The 19556-nt window shown below is 39.9% G+C and overlaps 2 protein-coding genes across 18 annotated transcripts in view; one reads left to right on the top strand and one right to left on the bottom strand.

Annotated features, from left to right (window-relative positions):
- VPS54 (VPS54 subunit of GARP complex) overlaps positions 1-6899 on the top strand; it is a 106310-nt gene extending 99411 nt beyond the window's left edge. For all 7 annotated transcript variants that reach the window (XM_003413634.3, XM_064268645.1, XM_023552683.2 and 4 more), the window contains one exon: positions 5518-6899. In XM_003413634.3, the coding sequence (XP_003413682.1) occupies positions 5518-5623 (106 nt within the window). In that variant the 3' untranslated portion in view covers positions 5624-6899. The remainder of the gene's footprint in view (positions 1-5517) is intronic.
- The window catches only part of UGP2 (UDP-glucose pyrophosphorylase 2), a 73447-nt gene that overhangs the window by 10932 nt on the left and 42959 nt on the right, over positions 1-19556 (bottom strand). For 9 of the 11 annotated variants that reach the window (XM_064268651.1, XM_064268652.1, XM_064268646.1 and 6 more), the window contains 7 exons: positions 15710-15895; positions 14275-14408; positions 12815-13112; positions 11502-11699; positions 10725-10967; positions 9036-9140; positions 2522-7941 (listed from right to left, as the gene is read on the bottom strand). In XM_064268651.1, coding sequence (XP_064124721.1) covers positions 7834-7941; positions 9036-9140; positions 10725-10967; positions 11502-11699; positions 12815-13112; positions 14275-14408; positions 15710-15895 — 1272 coding nt within the window. In that variant the 3' untranslated portion in view covers positions 2522-7833. The remainder of the gene's footprint in view (positions 1-2521; positions 7942-9035; positions 9141-10724; positions 10968-11501; positions 11700-12814; positions 13113-14274; positions 14409-15709; positions 15896-19556) is intronic. The other 2 variants (XM_064268647.1, XM_064268648.1) reach the window with 2 other exon arrangements.

Here is a 19556-nt window from a genome sequence, read left to right as displayed (position 1 = left end):
CAATAGAAAAGAAATACACAAAATTAATTTTGCAAAGAAGTATTTGGAAAGTTCAGACTGCTGTGTCTGTCAGCCAGGCAGAATTTAGTAGTTTTATGCAAAAACCTGATTTTTCTCTTCCTTGATTATCCCTGGTTCTTCTTTTTATAAGAATTACATTATTTAAAAAAATTTCAAACCCACAGAAAAGTTAAAGAACAGTGCAGTGAGCAGGGAATACCTCTCACCTAGATGCACCAGTTGTTAAAATTTTGCCGCCCGTGTCCCCCCGCCCCCCCCGCCCCAACATAGACACTGGCTGGGAAAAAAAAAAAAAAAAATTTTTTTTTTTTTTCATGAAATTTAGCTCCTAGATACTTCAGCATGCACCTCTACAGACAAGGGCCTTCTCCTGTACAACCATAACACCATAACCACTCCTAAGAAAATTACCGTTAATAGCATCATACCACATAATCAGGTATTTCCATTACCACCGTACGGGTGACACCCTGTACACCTCTGTCACATGATTCAAATGTGCCATACAAATGGTACCTGCTACTGAACTTTTTTTTCCTGAAAAGATAATAGCATATTAAGAATTTGGAAACTCTTTTTTTTTTTTTTATATAGATGTATATTGCACCTTAATGAGACTCTTCCAAAAAACTAATATTTATAAGCCCCACCCCACTCATACCGTTTTACATTTATTCCCATAACTAAATCAGGGTTGATTGGTTTGTTTTCCTCAGACCAATACTTCTGAAGCATCCAAGCTAACTCATTACCAGTTATTTTCTCTGGTAGTTAAAACTATTTGAGGATCAGTCTTATCTTAACAGATTCTCACTGTCACATATTTATAGAAGCTAATTCTATGTAAGTCAATTCATATCTTTTAATGATCTCTTGAAAGATAGGATTCTCCTAGATCTTAACCTTTGACTCTAGCCAGGGGCATAATGAACTACCTGCTTAAAAGGCATTTTTGTTCCTGAAATGGCTCTAAAAATGTATCTTTTCTTTCTAATGTGATTTTTTCTCTATTTTAAGATACTTTTAAAATACAGAGACATATAGAGAATAATAAAGTATTTGTATTCCTGCTACCCAGAAATGATTATTATTAACATTTGTTGCTTTCAAAAAACCCCATGCCATCGAGTCCATTCTGACTCATAGCAATCCTAAAGGACAGAGTAGAAGTGCCTCTTAGGGCTTCCAAGGGGTGCCTGGTGGATTCAAACTGTGACCTTTTGGTTAGCAGCTGTAGCTCTTAACCATTACTCCACCACGATTTCCTTCTTGCTTTCACTTGAAAAACATTTTATATATAAGAAGTGACATTCCAGATGAAGTGAAATACCCATTGACCTCATCTCCCCCAACCATTAGGCCACAGTTTTAGCAAATTTAGTCTGTGTCCTACCAGTCCTCTTATCTCTGTATCTGTGAAAATTATGTGGTACTATTCTGTAAATTTAATTTACATGTTATATTGTACATATGCTGCTTTTTTTTCCCCATTGAACATTGTTACTGACTTATCTCTGTTGAAATACATAAGTAGTTCAATTTTTGACTGCTGTATAATATTCCATTGCATGAATTTCTGTGTTAAGATTATCCATTTCCCCCAGTGAGAGATTTCTAGGTTGTTGCTTTTTTCCATTACAACCATGCCACAGTAAAGATCCTTGTACATGGACTGGTGTGATCGTTTGAGAGTATATAGCTACAAGTGGATCAGAGTACATTTTTACTCTACTAGGTATTTCCAGAATGTTCTCCAATTGACTATAACAGCTTTACATTCCCACCAGTAGTCTGTGAGCGTTTGGTCCCTCACACCTTGCCAACATGTTAGATTTCTTAATTGTTGCCAGTCTGATGGGGAACGATGCTCTCGTTCTGCTTTGTATTTTCCTGATGTTGATCATCTTATGTTTACTGGTAATTTAGGTGCCCTCATCTCAGATTTTGCCTGTTCATAGTCTTTGCTCATTTTTCTCTTGGGTATTTGTCTTTTTCTTGTTGGTTTCAATTTTTTTATGTACTCATATTAATCCTTTGTTGGTTACATATGTTACAAATACTTTTTTATCAAACAGAATTTTGCAAATTTGATGGAAAGCATATATTTTGTATATACACTCTCTGGTATAGGCTGTAAATAATTGCTTATTAAGCATAGCTATTGATAATATAAAAATATTTGTTAATTTGATGTCTAATTTTTATATGGGGACCTTGCCTTAGAAGTTTTGTTTTTTACTGAACCATTGCTATCAGTTTCAATTGATGTGCTCACTGACCATCTTATTATAAGAAGCATGAACATTTAAAATCTTCTAAATTTTTTAATTGGATGAGTTTCAAGTGAAAAAATACGGTTCTTACTCAACTCTGCATATAATTTCGGTTGAAATGTTAAATATACAAGTCCAAGAGTTACTTATAAATTAGACTATAGTGCCAGTATTAAGGGTGCTTGCAATGCCTTTGAGCCCCTGTTGTCCAGCAATCCAGAACTTACTTGTTCATTAAAATATTAAAACTAAGCTGAGCTTCCTCTTTTAGAGACCTGTAAATCAGGATCTTCTGTGCATGGGCCACATCTTTCAAAATAGACATCTTAGCAGACTTCCTTTTTCTTGCATGGAGCCTTCGCGTTTCTGTTATCTGAGGGGTGTATAGAATACTTAAAGTTTAAATCAGATTGAGATCAGATACCTGAAAAACTAGTTCACCTTCACAGGAATGTAAAATATTAAGATACTGGGTAGTCTATTGGTGAAACTAAATTAAAAGCAGGAGGAGAAACATATTCTTTAGAAATCAGAAGTGGCTAATCACTTATCCTTCCTGCCTCTTGGAAACTACTCACAGAAAGATAGGACTAAGATACTTTGCCCATTTTGGTACTTTGTGAAGATTGGGCAGAGCTTGGCATCGTGCTCTTTCCTGGCTCAGTTGAACCTACCACCCAGCTGGAGGTGTAACAGCTGAGGACTGTCGAGAGTGAGAGCCACGCTCTCCATCTGCGCCAGGCCCCACCCCAGCAACCATCTTTGCCTCAACTTCCAACTTTTAACTCTTAAGCCTCAACTTCTCCATTTGTAAAATGGGTCGCTATGAGTTGGAATCGACTCGACAGCACTGGGTTCAGTTCGGTTCGATCTTCCAGGGTTGCTGTGAGAATAAAATGAAATATAAGTGAAAGCACTTTAAAACTTATAAGATGGTATCTAAATGCTGATTATTATTTTCTCCTGCCGCTGTGCAGGCTGTTAACAGGTTGGTCGTTAGGGCACTATATATATAGATTTGGAGTCATGAAATTTAGATCATTTATTTCCTCCTAGAGAATCAGAATTGTGAGTGGTTTAGGGAGACATTTTCCTAGCAGTTCATTCAGCTAAATCATCACTATGGCCAGACTGAAGAAAGACTGAACTAAATAATAAGATTATTTCAGACGTACCCAGCTCATTGATTTCTGAAGTGATGCTTTCCTTGTGGGTCATTTGTGCCAGCAGCCGTTGTTCCAGTGTCAGGACAGGCAAGGCAACAGCCTCTCTTGTTGGTGAGGATAGCTTGTGTGTTCTGGGCCAGGGACCAGGCCAAGCACTTTGTGTGTATTTTCTTATTTCTAATCTTTATTGTCATTTTAGAAATGAGGAAACTGAGACATGGAAGTCAGGTAGCTTGCCTGAGATGACAGAAAAGTGGCAGAGCAGGAATCAGATACAGGCATTCTGACCCGAGAGCCTGTGCTTTTACTCCCTTTGGCTGCCACTACTTCCTGAATGCCATTTTAAAGGAAAGATAAATAGTAAATGGTAAAGTGAAAGGTTAAAAAAGGAGGAAAACAGATTGAATTCACAGGAAAAATACATGAAAATTAGGAAGTTTGGGAAACTAGCTCCCACATAATGGGAGTAAGCAATGCCCTTTATGTCGAGGTTGAGGTGGCTTGAGGGTAACTTGAACTGCTCCATTTTGGGTGTGTGGCGGTCACGGCAGGCGGCCACAGTGAGCTGGGGCTGGGTTGACTCTATCACGTTCCCGTCACAGAGCCTGGGAGCCTGATGTACACCATTGCGCACTTAATGTCTGTAGAAGGCTGTTTCTAGTTCACCACCACGAGAACGCCTTTGGCCTGGATTAGAATTTCTTTTTTAAAACATCTGACCTTATGATTTAAAAAAGATAATCATTAGAAGATTGTCAGTTGTCATGGTAAAAAACGTATCATTCAGTATTCACTGGAATTTGAGACTGTGCTTCTATATGATAGGAAGAGCTTCATTTATTCTACCAACATTTGTTGTGCACTGTTTGCAAGGCAAGGACACCTCAAGTAACTGTCCCCCAAACCAACACAACGGGACTGTAAACATGTTGGCTAAAACCAAGTAGAAGGCTGTACATTTTCGAGAGCAGAACTTTATTCATCTTTGCACACGGAAACGTCCCACTGTGCACTGCTAAGTGATTAGGAAACTCAAAGTCAGTATTTCACAATCACATCGTAATTGCCCATTTATAAAGTGCAAAAAGGCTTTTTCAAATGAACTGCATTAGATGCATCATCACTCATTTGCCGTAACAACCTGATTGCCATGCTGGGAAATGACCATGCGTAGAGGTCATTCCCTCTCCTGCCTCCAAGGTATTTCGTGGCATTAATTTGAAAAATGAGCTTTCCTTTCACAAGCAATTAAAATTCTGCCCTCCATGTAGTAGACTCTTCTTCTATTTTTTATCCTCAAACAATTCATTTTCCAAATTTTTTTGCTGAGCCTCAGAATATACCTACATTAAAAATGTGAAATTGCAGTTGAATAAAGCAGTTAACAGCATTTCCATGACATTTTTAAAAAGCATGTTTCATCTTTTAGTGGATCAAAGGTAAATAATGCCTAGTTATTCTTATATAGTTCAGTGTCTAAAGGAAGTATTCTTTTGGCTACAGGCAGCAGAGTACTGAAAACTTACTTTTCCTTTTTCATCAAGAGTTGCTTACTGATTATCAGTGCCAAGTTTTATAGCCGGCAGTGCTTCTGGAAGTCCCAGCCTTCCTTTAACTCCTTAGGAGGGGGCTTAGGAAGCCTTGGCCCTGATTTCACCGTCTTCATCACACAGACGTATTGCTCTAGTGATAACCAGTCAGAAAACAGTTTAGCTTACCCTGTTATCCTCTCTATATTTTAATTCATACTTTTAAAATAAATCTGATGTATCCAGTCATTTTATTGGGCAGAATTTATTATGAAACTGACTCCAGCATGCACTGATCTGCTCCTTGCCCACACTTCGATTATTGGTAGATAAACCGTTACGTGTCGTAACTATATGTTAGTAGGAATGCGTTCAGGGAAATATGCTGGCATTTGACCTTTAGGAAATCTGAATTGTAAGTAATATTCCAGGAGCTAGGATAGGATTCTGACTCTGAGCATTGCTACTTTTTCAATTATGTAAATAGGACGTGTGAGATTTAAAAATACCTTTCTCTCTACTCTTTAGGTTGGTCACAGCAGATGTAGCCTTTTACACTGGAAATCTTCAAGCCTTAAAAGGCCTTAAAGATTTGGACCTAAATATGGCTGAGATCTGGGAACAGAAGAGGTGATGATGTACTATAAAACTGAGTAGTTCATCTGGCCATGGGATATATAGGTTTATGAAGAAGATCTGGATGCCTGTGATTCGAGAACTGAACCTGGAACCCGAAGTGAACTGCGGTGGGGGAGGGGAAAGCAAAGTGTCAGTGTTGGGAAACTGGATTCAGTGGGATCTACGGGGAAGGCCATTTCTGTGCGTCCTTCAGTGAGGAGTAACTGATCAGGTGTCTATAACATTTTTCATTCTCTCTGGAAACAGACTCAGGTTTCTTTGGACCAAATCCAAAAGAACACATAGCTGTAACACAGCTGTAGTTGACTAGAATGCTCTGTATACTTTATATTAAAAAAAATGCTTTGCATTTCTTCCAGTGCAATGAAATTCATACGGTGTCCCACCTTATTTAATGATGGTACAATTTCAAATATTAAAATCTTAGTCAACCTCTGTAGAAAGTTTTCTCTATAAAAGTAAAGCTGTTTGAAAAATTATTTTTTTACAGATCTTTCTATAAAAAATAAACATCTTTTGATTGCTTGGATTTAGGAATTCAGTTTTTGTTTCAGTGACCAATGTCAAGTTCCAGCTGTGTGTGCCACGCATCCCATCTTTCTCCCACCACCACACGTTGGCTGGGGAAAGCCCTCCAGAAAGTCTCAACACTTGAAAGACTGATTCCAAGTAATAATTAAAGACTAAGATACTGGCATACATTTAGGCAACTGCTAAATTTAAATACTTTTCAGAAGTGGTCTGTGAAAGGCTACAGTTCAATAGCTGTATTTTTATAAAGTATCTATGAAGGTTTTTTCTTTTGCCTTTTTCTAGCAGAGGTAAGAATACATGTTGATCTAATTTGCCTTCTTACGAGTTCTAACATTTAGGTAACATATGAAGTATGGCCCCCTTGGGTTCTTGTTTTTAAGTTATTTTTGATGTGTATATGAACGGAGACCAGGGAGAAACAGAGCTTTTAAAACACAGGCTGCTGCGTTGGGGCCAGAATGACAAGGTGACGGGTTAAGTAAGTTGTTTAAAGACTTTTATAGTTTCTACCTTCAAAAGCAGAATCAGCAGCACTCTACAAATGAAAGTGCCTGGGCCTCACCTCACGCCTAACCCTGTCAGAGTGCCTCAACTGGTGGTGATGATGTACAATGAAAGAGTCTTATTTTGTGCTCTTCAGTTTCCTAAAAGGAAAGCCTGTTTTTGTTCCTTTATCATTACAAAGGTGTGTCATTGGTTCTTAAACTGTCTGTCTAAAATAAAGCTATAAAAAATTACCAGACTTTAAAAGACTTCTTTTAATAGTATGTAGTGAACCTGAACATGAACAAGCAGCCTGCTCGAAACAAGCATGGAGAAATTGGGACATGTGATTGGTTGATTCTCGGAGAAAAGGCACAACTGAACTACCAAGAGACCTGATTTGAAAGATTTTTCACGTACATTTTTTGGTGACAAGGAAGCTTCAAGGAAAGGGAACTTTTAAAGTAATCTCCCACCCTTTATACTGGAGAAGAGGGATGTCAGAGAATGCCCTACCTCTGCCTCCCCTCCCCTCCAGCTGGGAAAAGAAACGCCGCTTTGTTCAGTGAATAGAGAGTCTGTAGAAAGCGTGGCAGGCATCCCAGCTTTAGAACAAGATGAAAGGTACTAAATACCTTCATTCAAGTTTAACTCCTCTCAAAATAATGATATGGTGAAGATTCTTAGAAATGCAGAAATGGGGTTTGCTAGGTGACTGGCCAGTGGGTACATAAATAGTCCCAGAACAAATCCTCCAACTCATATAGTAACTGTTTAGCAAGAGTAAACCATTTTATTTTGCCATTTCATAAAGTTATTGAAAAGTATAAGGGTACACATGTATTGCTTCACAGCTTTATTTCTGAAATAACAAGCAATTCAAAGTGACCATCATTGAGGCCTCTGTTAAGATCTTCCAGCAGAGCTGCCCCGGTTTTAAGATTAAACAGTATTGCACTTTAAGCTTAACTAACTTTCAGAATTCTCTTCAAAGAAGAAAAGTATTGCTTCCATCTGTGCTTTTTTTTAAGACTAAAAGCATCCTGCAAAAAACTTTAAAAATTAATTCTGCAGGGTACAGTAACATAGTAAAGTACCTGCCTATTCCAGGGCCCTAGAGAGCATTTCATCAGTGTAAGAAACTACGCAGCACATCGTTAGTATACAGTGTACGCAGTCTTTTCCATTTCAGTGGTCCAAGATGCGAAGGTTTCCAGACACAATCTTGTTCTCCAGTACCGCTCCAGGTGGGATGTCAATTCTGTCACCATGATTTGCGATGATGATAACCGTTCCCTAAGTGACAGGGAAAACAAAAAGCAAGCGTGTACTTGACACTGAAGTGCAATTATTTTACAATTACCAAGTGTATGTAGAACTTCTTTTATAATGGAGTCACTGTATTTATAAGCAATCTCAAACACGGGAAACAAACAACACGTTAAGGAAGATTGTAACATATCTTCCTGTGACAATAGTTCTCGATCCCTTGCCTTCTTGTCGAGATGAACGTACCAAGAGTGGGATGTGGACCCAGTGCCACATCATAACTTGCCCTCCTGAAGGCCTACTGTAAGGCTCCCAGCATTATCCAAACGTCATACAGAAACTAAAAGGTACTCAGTTTAGATTTACATATTAAGAACAGTTTACTGATAACATTTTTTACATCTTAGATGAGACTGTTTAGGTTAGGCAGTATCAGCAATAAAGTTCAATAAATCCATTTTCTTTGTATTTTTGTATTTAGATCATTCAAGTAGCTTTAATGGGAAGGATACATGAAATCTAGGCTTAGGATTTTAGAAATATTACTTGATTGGGAAAAACGTGTTGTATCTTTGGCTCTGAGCTTTAATACTTCTACCCATATTCCTTCCTATTTCTTATGCTAGGCTGGAATGATACTCATCAAAGTACCCAAGTACTACAGTGATGTGAACAAACATCTTTATAGTGATAACAGATTAATAGGAATTGATTAAATTCTGTAAAAGTGAGGTGATCATTTTTCTACTTTCATTCAGATTCAGATGGTCATTTTAGTGATCTAACGCTAATTTAATAGCAGTCTTTAACACTATCACATTTCAATAAATTAGTACCAGTTCTGTTATTAAATAGTACATGTTTCCATTTTAATGCTACTTTCCACAAAATTCCAATTGACTGTACTTTAACTAGATTGTATAATCTACAGAAGACAGTATTAATATGAAATACTGTGGGAACCTAGTTTATGTCAGTACCCACTCATTTTATAAATGTATGTCTTATATACATCAGGTAGAGATTAAGAAGTATTCCTTAAAATTAAGGTAAATTTAGGTCTGGAAAATGAAGCCTGTTTTGTAAAGCTATAAAGAACTGCAATTTTCATAACAGCACACCTTTAATGAAACATTCTTGCCAAATGTCACATCTCCGGAAACTGTGAGGTGATCCAATTCAAGCATGTCTGGTATACTTTCAAATCTCCTTAGATAATCTTGAACCTTAAAGAAAAACAGAAATACATAAATTGTTTCAAAATGGGTTACCAGAAAAGCAGGGATGATATTAACAGAGCAGCTTACCTGAACTGTAAAAAATAAGGGAAGAATGTGTTTAGTAAGCACTCGCTATATGCTGGGTCCTGTGCATGAGAAACCAAGAGAGATGAACACTGTCCCATAGCCAAGCAATTTACAAGCTAACTGAGCAGATCAGACATTAAAAAAAGGCCACCAGCCAACACTCTAAGAGCCTGGTCAGTATCAGACTACCCAGATAGGCTGGATTTCATCGGAAAAAGGAGGGAGAGATGGTCCTGATTTGACGCGATGGAGAAGACCAGCTAGATGGAGCTGGGCTTTCTGGGTAGGATTCAGAGGAAATGGAGCACATTTCAGGAGAAGCGACAGCACAAACTATCATAAATTATCACTCTTTGCCTCTTAGATCTCTAGATTTACAAGAACTAGAGATAGTCCTCTATGGGCCTTATTTCCTATTTCACTAAGAAAAATAGAAGCAATCAAAAAACTCCCAGTGGTTTCCACCAACACCACGTGGAAAAAGGTGGGAAAAGTGTGAAGTAGAAAGGGAGGGTGACACTAGATGGAAAAACAGCTGGCAATCCCATCTCAGGATGAGGGAAGGATAGTGCATCCTTGTGTCACCAGTATTCTTCCCAAGCCAGCCAGGCTGATGAAAGAGGCACCATAAAACGGGGAGACTCCTAATATCTCTGATGCTATCCTGAAAACCAGCCACCCACAGGAGCCAGAATCATCCCCCATCCACATGTAAGCCAGAACACACATCCACATGGGTGGCTCTAAACCACAACCAGAACCAGAAGGGATTTGGAAGGCACAGCAAGACTCTACAGACCAGTCACAAAGGCTCACCCCATCACTCTTAACCTTGCAGTAGTTCACATGAGTACATTTTTTTGGAGTCCCTTTATCACGTGAGGGTGGAGGCTATTTCCCCTGCCTGGAACGCTCTTCACTCCAGATACCTGTATGGCGCCCTCAGTCAAATCCTCAGTGAGGCCATCTCTGGCCACCTGATGTAAAAAGACACCACCCCCACCTCCACCTAGGTATGCCCTAGTCCCCACCTCTGCTTTACTTTTCTCGCGAGTCTTTTCCACCACCTGGCATACTATAACTATACGTAATTTACTTATTATCATTCTTCCCCCACGGGTAACAGTTTCATAAAGAAAGTCTTTTTACTGCTAAATCGTAACACCTAAAACACTGTCCAGCCCATGGTCGGGGGGGCTCAATAATTTCTGGTAAACCATAGTTAATACTCTCCTACTGGTGAAGGCAGTACAGGTCTTAGAAGAGATATAAGGTAAAATGTTCCAAAATTTAAAATAATTTTCTACTCTCTGTAGCAATCATGTTTGAAAAGTGAGGGAGGCATGTCTTTATCTCCTCTGGTTGATTCCCTTTAGGAGACATCAAGGATGGGGGAGTCTAACAGACAGCTGTGGAGGCACCAATCCAAACGCATAGCCTATCTTCATCATACACATGTAACAGACACACTCATGTGTATTTTGGATCTTTGTTAACACATACCTTTGTAAAAGAGCTGCCTAATTTAACCAAGGGCACTGTGGGAAACTCCCGCTTTTCACTCATTGTCAAGGATCCGGCATTAAGGCTGTAGAGGTTTGACATCACGAGCAACAGATCCGATGTGGTTTTGACAGGCAGAAAACGGCTCCTAGGAACATTAATGCCTAGAGAATTCTCAAAACTTTTTATGGCAGCCCCTACTGCAGTTTCTAACTGAATGACATTCAGGCCTCCATCCAAAGTCTGTAAGAAAGGGGAGGGAAACAGGTTTTAGGCACCTACAAGTCATTATCATGTGGGCTAGTGAATGTTTGGAGAGTGGTTTCAGAGATCCACTCGAGGAAACAGCGTTTCCGGAACTGACATTTATTGAGCACCTTCCATGTGCCAGGCTCTTACACGTGTGATCTATTTTCAGCCTCATAATTCTTCTGTGCAGTAGTATTTCAGCTTCACTGATAAGGAACTGGAGGTTCAGAAACTCCTGCGAGGCACCTATGGCCAAATGGCCTGCGTCAGAGGCAATAACTAAGACTGCAGCAGGTCCCCAACATCCGTATTCACTACCACAGCCTGTGGCCCAATCAGGGTCCCACAGCTTGCAGGTAGAGGAATAAGCACAGTCTCTGGTAGGCAGGGCCAGGAATTGGAGAGATTGACTAGGCAACAAGGAGTAACCACGCGGCAGACGGGCCAGAGGGAACCGGCAGAGGTCTGTGTGTGGCCTGCTAGGATCTCAGGAATCAGGGAGCCCTGCTGGCTGCAACTTTGGCTTACCTTTGGATTCACAATGATTTCCATGTCAATGGCATTCTGCTCCTGCAGTCTTCTAACTGCTGCAAGAGAGATCCACAGGTTGTTTGTGTTAAATATTTTGAATTTTGATACAGACTTGAACTCATCCACATGGGCTTTTGGCACTTGAGCGATTTCCACCAGTCTCAGTTTGCCTTCATACTGAGTGAGCGTCCCACCCTGGAAAGGCAGAAAACAGTGAGAGCCTCCACGCCTCTCCCAATCACAGCCATAGCTCACTGTAGAGTCTACAACTTCTGGTACGAGACTGCCCCAGGATAAAAGCCATCAGCGAGGGTTTGACCTGTGATACAATGCAACATATGTTGGAAGGTAAAACCGAGCGTTTGGCGCATCTTGTCTCATCACGGACAAAGTCCTGGGAGCACATCAGGGTCTTCCTGCCTGTCCTCAGGCCTGCCATGGGAACGCCACTCCTCAGCCCCAAACGTCCACCCAATGACTGGCTCTGGGATCAGGGAGAAAAGGGAAGAAGGAGACAAGTGGACAACAGGTAACCTCTGAGTGGCCTCAGCCTAGAGATGTTCTCATAGCCACTAGGCCATGGTGGTGTGGGAAGAGGGACATTCATTCATACGTGAGGGGGATATGTGTGAGAGACAGAGAACCCAGGCCAGGGAGTGATCACTTTTCTCACTCCCTGTGGTAAGTGGTACAGCCCTGTGTGCCGTTTCATCAAAGGCCAAGTGTCACGACTACCAAACACGCAAGGTCAGAAAACAAATGTGTGCTTTGCATCAAACCATCCCCACAGAGATACTACAGTGATAATACACAGAGACACACATATGTATATACAAATACAAAGTAGGAACAGTACATTTTCATTAAAAGGACAACGAAGAACACTGAAGCACCAATCCAGGAGACTATTAAAAGTCTGAACAGACTTATTGAACTGTTTTCACGTTTTAGATTTATCCCATGGAACTGTTTTTGGTCAAAATTGCTGGTACAGATTATCTTTTAAAAAAAAAGATGACTTTAATACTATTAACCCTGGATTTCTGATCCACACTGTTGCCAGATAAGTCCTGGTCCTCCACAGAATGCCATCTCACTCTGTCTTACAATGAATGACATTGTCAAGTGGATAAATATGTCCTGCTTAAAAATGTTCGTTATGTGCTGCCAAGTCGGCTTCGACTCAGAGCAACCCTACAGGACAGAGAAGAAATGCTTGAAAATAAGAGACTTAAAAAAAAAAGTTTGAACTCCATAACCTATGAAATGTAAAGACCTGAATCCCCAGACTGCGTTCCCTCAGTATGTACCTTCACGTCTGCACGTGTTTTATTTGTGACTTCCATGACGAACTCACAGCGTTTCCCGTTGGGTGGGTTCATTAAGTGATTCAGAATATAAAGATCCACCGTGGCACCCAGATTATCTATGTTTGACACAAAAATGTATTCTTTGCCTTCTCCTATAAGGGTATCGAGCAGACCAGAGTTGTAGAAACTGGCGTAAATATCACCGTGACCTGGAGGGTACCAAGCTTCTGTATTTTCCCCTGAGTATGATACATCCTTTGCAACAGGCAGTAAAGATTCCTTGTTAATCCTTGGGTACCTTAAAAAAAAAAAAAGTTCTTTTTCAATATCAACTCTGTAGAGCATCCCAGACCTTCAAGTTAAACAAAATTTCCATCGTTTGCAGTCTATCGACAGTAAGCAATTAGAGCTGATTCCATTCAAGACAACCTCTCATATCTGCATTCTCCAGAATTTGTTCTCTAGACAGTAAATGTTACTGCATAAAAAAGCTGTCCATGGTCATACAGACAGGAAGACATCTCATGTCTTCAGCACATTAATGTGTTTTATGACTCTCCAAAAGGAGGGATTTATTAAGTTTTCTCAAATATTTGTTTGTGGGATTTTTCTTTTCCCTGAAAACCTATGTGGGAAAAGTTGCCCGTTTACAGATATATTCAGGGGTGGTTCCCTTTCTCTCCCAGAAAATCAGCAAGTTAGTAGTCAAAAATGTTTGCTTCCCACCATTAGTGCAAACATGGGCAGGGGCTGGGCATGGGAGAGGCGGGAAGTCAAGGAGCCATGACAGTAACAGAGTGAAGACCAACCAGAAAATGGAGGCAAAGCATCTGTGAGATAAAGTGTCCATGGGAAAATAGGGTAAAAACAAAACAAAACAAAAAACCTAATGGTACAATTTTAGAAAGATCCCTTCTGAGTCGCTGATGAAGACCTGTGGTTCACGAGTAGTTCATGAAGTTCATCCTTAAATGGAAGCCTTGCTTCCCCAGCTGCCTCCACTTCATCCCAACCCATCATCTGAATTTCCCAAAGCAGAAGGTTTTCTCCAGAACTGATTACATTTCCCCCAAGCCTGGTCCGGGTGCTGAAGAAATTCCTTCCCACAGAAAGGTGATCACATCGGTATGTGGCACACAGAAAGATTTGCAGATGCACCTGGAGACCAAGTATGCCCTCAGAAAGCAAAAACCTAACTATGCTTCAATATTCTGAGCAGGAACAAAGTTCAACACAGACTCCAACAAATTCTTTTTTTAGGAATTGGAAGTTACAGACCCACAGAGTGATTATAAATCACATATCTAGTAACTAATATTCAGTCTTTAAAGGCAGCAAACACTTGCAAACAAGAGTCTTTGGCACGTGGGTGTCTTTAGGCTACTACACGATAAACAAGGCAAAGACGCCCTTCCTCCCCCAGAGTGACACCCAGAAGTCACTTCTTTTGCTCCTTGTACCTGCTTTGATTAAAAGTGTAGATTTTCACACGACAATGACTGTACTTCTGTAGTATTTTTTTCGTATCTTCATCCGTGTTAAAAGAGTTCATTAGAACAAGAGGGACATCTGTATTGTAGGTTTTGTTCAAATGCTAGAGGGGAAAATGATAATCAGATTACCCAGATTTACTTTTCTTTTGCTTAAAAATTTAAATTAACTCAATGGTTAATCAAAAAATGTCTGAAGCAGCACCTATTTAACATATAGCTGAACATACAGATTTGACATAAGAAAAAGCTGCTTGGCATAAGCCAGACATTGTGCTAAGCAATTTGCCATGTCATTGCTCATGAAATCATAGCCTTCTGAGAGAAAACAACCATCTGCATTTCACAGATGCCTACACTGAGGCCCATGAGCGGGCAGGTCAGCGGCAGAGCCAGGGCCCGCCAGACCACAGACTGGAGCTGCTGGTGCGGCCACAGTGCCATGAGGCCTTCACGTGTGGATAATAAACTTGATCGAACACTTGCTCTGTGTCCAGAACACTGCAGGGATGCAAGTACACACATTATAAAGACATGGCTCCCTAGTCTCAGGATTAATGGCCAACAATTCTGTATCACACTCTAGCTGAAATTTTTCCATCTCTAAGAAGGGCTAAGAGGCAACACAGAATGGAAGAACAGGGTCTTAGAAGTCAGACTGCCCGGTGTTCAAATTTTGGTTCTGCACTAACTAGCTAGGGAATCCTAGGCAAGTAACTCAAGCTCTCCATGCCTTGGTTTCCTCATCTGTAAAATGGGGATGATGACAGCACTTACCTCACTGAGTTGTTGAAAGGAACGAATGAGTCAATTCATGTAAAGAGCTTAGAATAGTACTTGGTGCAAATACTGGAAAAATATTAGCTGCTGTTAATGCTGGTGTTATTACTGTGGGTGCCAGTACCACACTACGTACTAGGGATAAAAAAATGAAGAAAATAGGTCCACTGTCTTGAAAAGCCTATCGTCTATGCTTAATGACTTTATTGTAACAGAGAAGCCAAGAAGAGCTCTTAACTCCCATGGCATCCACTGGGTATGTGAGCTCTGCCCCCAGCCTCCCAGACGGAGTGAACAAAGCTGGATCTCCCCACCTGTGAGGAAGGCGGCCACTAGAGGAGAGGGGGCAGAGAGGTGTTAGGATCAAAGGAAGATCCTAACAGATTCAGAGATTTCAGCAACCTCAGATGCTACTTAAGATCAAAAGCTTTGACATCACTCTAAGGACTTCCCCTTAAAAACAGCAAGCCTTTTTTACACTAATAGCAAGACTAAAGATAGAATCCTTGACTAGCTCAAATCCACATGTGCTACATTTTATAATGCGACATTTATAATAACCTAAAAGGTCCACTCTAATCTGTCTTCTTTCAGTATCAAATGAGAAAGGCTGAATGTTACTCACTTCAATCTGCTGAACAGTCAGGTCCAAAAAGGTGTTCTCATTCCTCACACCAATCAGGCTTTTAGGGCCTTTGCAGCCCATGCTGGTTCCCAAACCACCATTGAGCTTCACCACCACCAGCTTGTTCAACACAGAAGATATGTTATCAGGTAAGCCCCTGGCCTTGATCTTTTCATAGGGTTGAATCTGAAAGAAATATATATATATATAGATAGATAGATAGAAGTAATTCAAGCAGCTTTCTGAGGTTAAAGAAGATCAAGTCCAGGGCTATTTCCATGCTTCCTTAAAGAGTTTTGGTTTCTCTGCAGAAAGTCTCAACTGAATTTCCTGGAGCTTCACAGGCCTTTTTGGTTCAAAATCATGTACTTTTAAGTAACTTCCCTTGCACATAGAAGTAGCTCAGTGGTTCATGTACATTAGAGTAAAAGATGATGAAAAATTTATTGTCCACAAATGTTTGGTGGCGGTGAGAACACCCAAGTCTCTTCAACTGTTTTCAAGAACTCAGAATTCCCCATTTACACCAACGTATCAAATGGGATATGCAAAACTCATCAAGTCTGTAAATATTTCTGGTGTACTGTATGGATCGGCTCCAATTCTGGAGAAGTATATAAAAGTATATGATCACATATTAGTCCTTCTTCCAAAGGAGGCAAAAACCAAACCACTTGTTCCTTGCCATTCTCCTCCACTCAGTAGGAAGTTTACTCTTCAGTGGAAGGGACGCAGGCTTTCCATGCATACTTCTAGGTGTGTTCGACGACAGAACTCCTTCCTTAAAAATTCAACTTTTGGGAATTCACTCAGGACATGACTGTTTAAAGCCCATACTGAAAAATTACGTGGTCTCATTACTCCAACAAATGCCCCGGAAGGGAGAGGGCAAGTGTTGGAGCTGGAAAGAATCCCAACTCAACCTCCTCCCTCACACCCTCATCTATTTCTGTGAGCAGGGAGCCTTCATCTCCAACATCTCTCATATAGGAGAGGAACAACAGCATAGCGGAGACTCACAATTCCTCTGTTCAAGGCAGAGGCATAAGCAAGTCTAAATATAGTAAGAATGAAAGCCTCTAAAAAGATATTTTCTATCCATTTATGAGACACATTTTGTTGTTGTTTTGCTTTAATGAAATAGGTCCTCAAAATGGACTCCTCAGTTACATCCTGGGGTGGGACAGACAACAGCTGGATGGTCTGAAAAAATAAAACCACAGCACGTGCTCAGTGAACATTCACTGTTTTTGTTTTTTCTGTGTCCTGTGTGTGATGATGATGATGATGATGACAGTGGTGGTGGTGGTGTGTGTGTGTAAGAGAGAGAGAGATGGGTGAAGCCTGTGATTGGGAAAGGGAGCTGATGAACTCACAGTGAAGTGGTCTAGGCCTACAGAAGCCAAAAGTCCTTTCTGCTTAGTCAGACAAACACGTACATTCACATGTCATATGTAGATTCCTGGCCACACAACTCTTGCTGTTAACAGATCTTTCTATAAAAACACAGTAGTCTGTGACTCATTCTCTCATTTCCTCTACCCTGCAACACACTAACCTCCAAAATCTGATACCATGCGTGCAGATGAATATACTTTCTTGTGTGACGTCAATGCTGAGGAGTGTGAAGCACTCTTCTCAGAGGCTCTCCCCTGGTTATCACCCCAATTATCACTCGACCTGAATTATTTTCTAATGTGATAGGATTCTCAATCTTCCTGGTGGAATCTGCTAAAAAGCCTTCAGCAGCCATTTACATTCATGAACCAAAAGAGGGGCTGGTGACAGAAGAAGATGGAAGGAGGCGACAGGCCTGTTGGCACCACAGTCTTCCAGAGGGGTGCTACCTAAACACCACGGACAAGGAGGACAGGGAGGCAGGAAAGAACACAGACCACCCAGGTCGCTTCCCTAACAGCACCTGGGCCAGGTGAGAACAATGGCGGGGTGATACCAACTGGCACCACCCACCCCATACACAAAGTGCCCAGTTGACATTCCTAGAAGGATGCTCTAATTTACTGCCATGATCATTTGTTCAGCACTTCAAAAAAACTCATCTACAAGTTGGAATTGACTTGACAGCACTGGGTTCTGGGTCAAAGAAACTGCTAATATTGCTTGGGAAAAAAATAAAAGCCTCTTTTTAGAAGGAAGAAATAAAAATTAAAAATATATAAAGAGAAGAGATTAAAGTCTAATTTAAGTGCCACACTAGAGCTGGAACCTTCTGTCACCTGATAGAGGAGATTATGATCCTTTCTAATCCAGCTGCTGAAATCAGCCAGTCTAGTTAAAGGCACGCCACCATGATACAATGGCTTCTAGAAGTCTATTATTGGGTAAGAAGAATTTCCTGGGCCCATTATATTCACTCAAAAGATGAGCGAATGAGACCAAGACATTTTAAAATTTTATTTTCCAATTATTTTTTAAAACCCAAGGATTTCTATTTAACAGCTGCTTTTCAATTGCCAGCAAAGAATCTAATATTTACAGAGGCCACACGAAGGTGTGAAAATCAACTTAAGTGAAAAGCCCTATTCATGCACTGTTTTAGGTAAAATTAGTAGTTCAGAAATATTTTTACCTATTTAATACTTCTTTCATTCATTAGATATTAATATTCAATACTTTCCTGAATTTCTATTGATACACTGAGACTAATATTTTTTCTTCCCCACAGGTGGAGAGACAGACCTATGTTTTCCATTTCACTTTAAAATTTTTAATTGTGAAACATCGTACATATACAATTTTATAAAATACATACAGTTGAAAAAATAAATGTGAAGGAGAAGACTACTGCCATAACTTAGAAGCCTCCATGTGTCCGTCCCTCCTCATATCTCCCTCTGGTCCCCGGGGGTAACTACCATCCTGAATTTTTTTTTTTTAACTCCCTCTATAGTTTTACGACCTATGTATGTATCCCTATCAATAATTTACTTAATTTTACTTGTCTCCAAAGCTCTTTAATAAATTGAATCATACTATAAATTACCCTCTTATGGTCTGCTTTTTTAAGTCAATGTTATGCTTGAGACTGATCCATACTGATGCATGTAGCTGCAGTCCCTTCATTTCTCACTGCCATATAGCACTCAACTCGTAACCACACAAAACTGTCACTGTTCACAGGTGATACAATTTTGTCGGTAGAGAATTTTGTATCGTGTAACTTTGTACATAGAAAATTCAAAGAACTCAAAAATAAATTATTAGAATGCAAACTTGGCAACATTAAAGATACAAGGTCAATATACAAATAAAACCCAACTGATTCTATACATAAATTAAAAAATAAGAAAATAAAATTATTTAAGAAGGTATCTTTTCTAATACCATCAAAAATACCAAATATCTGGGAATAATCTAACAAGATGTGTGCACAACTTCTACCTAAAAAACTTTAAAACATTTTTGAGAAAAATTAAAGGCCTTAATAAATACAGGGATATGTGAATCAAGTCCATAGACTGAAAGACCTACTAATGGAAAGATGTCAATTCTCCCCCAAAATGTTCAATGCAATCTTAATCAAAAGCCCGAGTCTTTTTGGTAGAGAAATTGGCAAGCTGATTCTAAAATGTATATGAAAATGCAAAGGGCCAAGAACAGTCAACACACTCTCGAAGAAAAGCAATGAGGGGGGAGAACAAGCTAAGATTTTTTAATAGTGGCATATACGCTAGAGGACACTCCAAAGTAATGCAAATTTATCTAGAAAAGGGTCTATACTTAGTAATATATTCTATGGGTATGTAATATATCTGGGAGAAGGAGCGACGATGCAGAAGACTCAAATACAGACATAAGCTAACAAATTCTATGGTAAATTGAGCCT

Source organism: Loxodonta africana, chromosome 15, assembly GCF_030014295.1.
Source record: "Loxodonta africana isolate mLoxAfr1 chromosome 15, mLoxAfr1.hap2, whole genome shotgun sequence".
In the NCBI taxonomy this organism is placed as follows: domain Eukaryota; kingdom Metazoa; phylum Chordata; class Mammalia; order Proboscidea; family Elephantidae; genus Loxodonta; species Loxodonta africana.
Note: the sequence above shows the minus strand (reverse complement) of the source record. Positions and strands in the feature narration are given on the sequence as shown.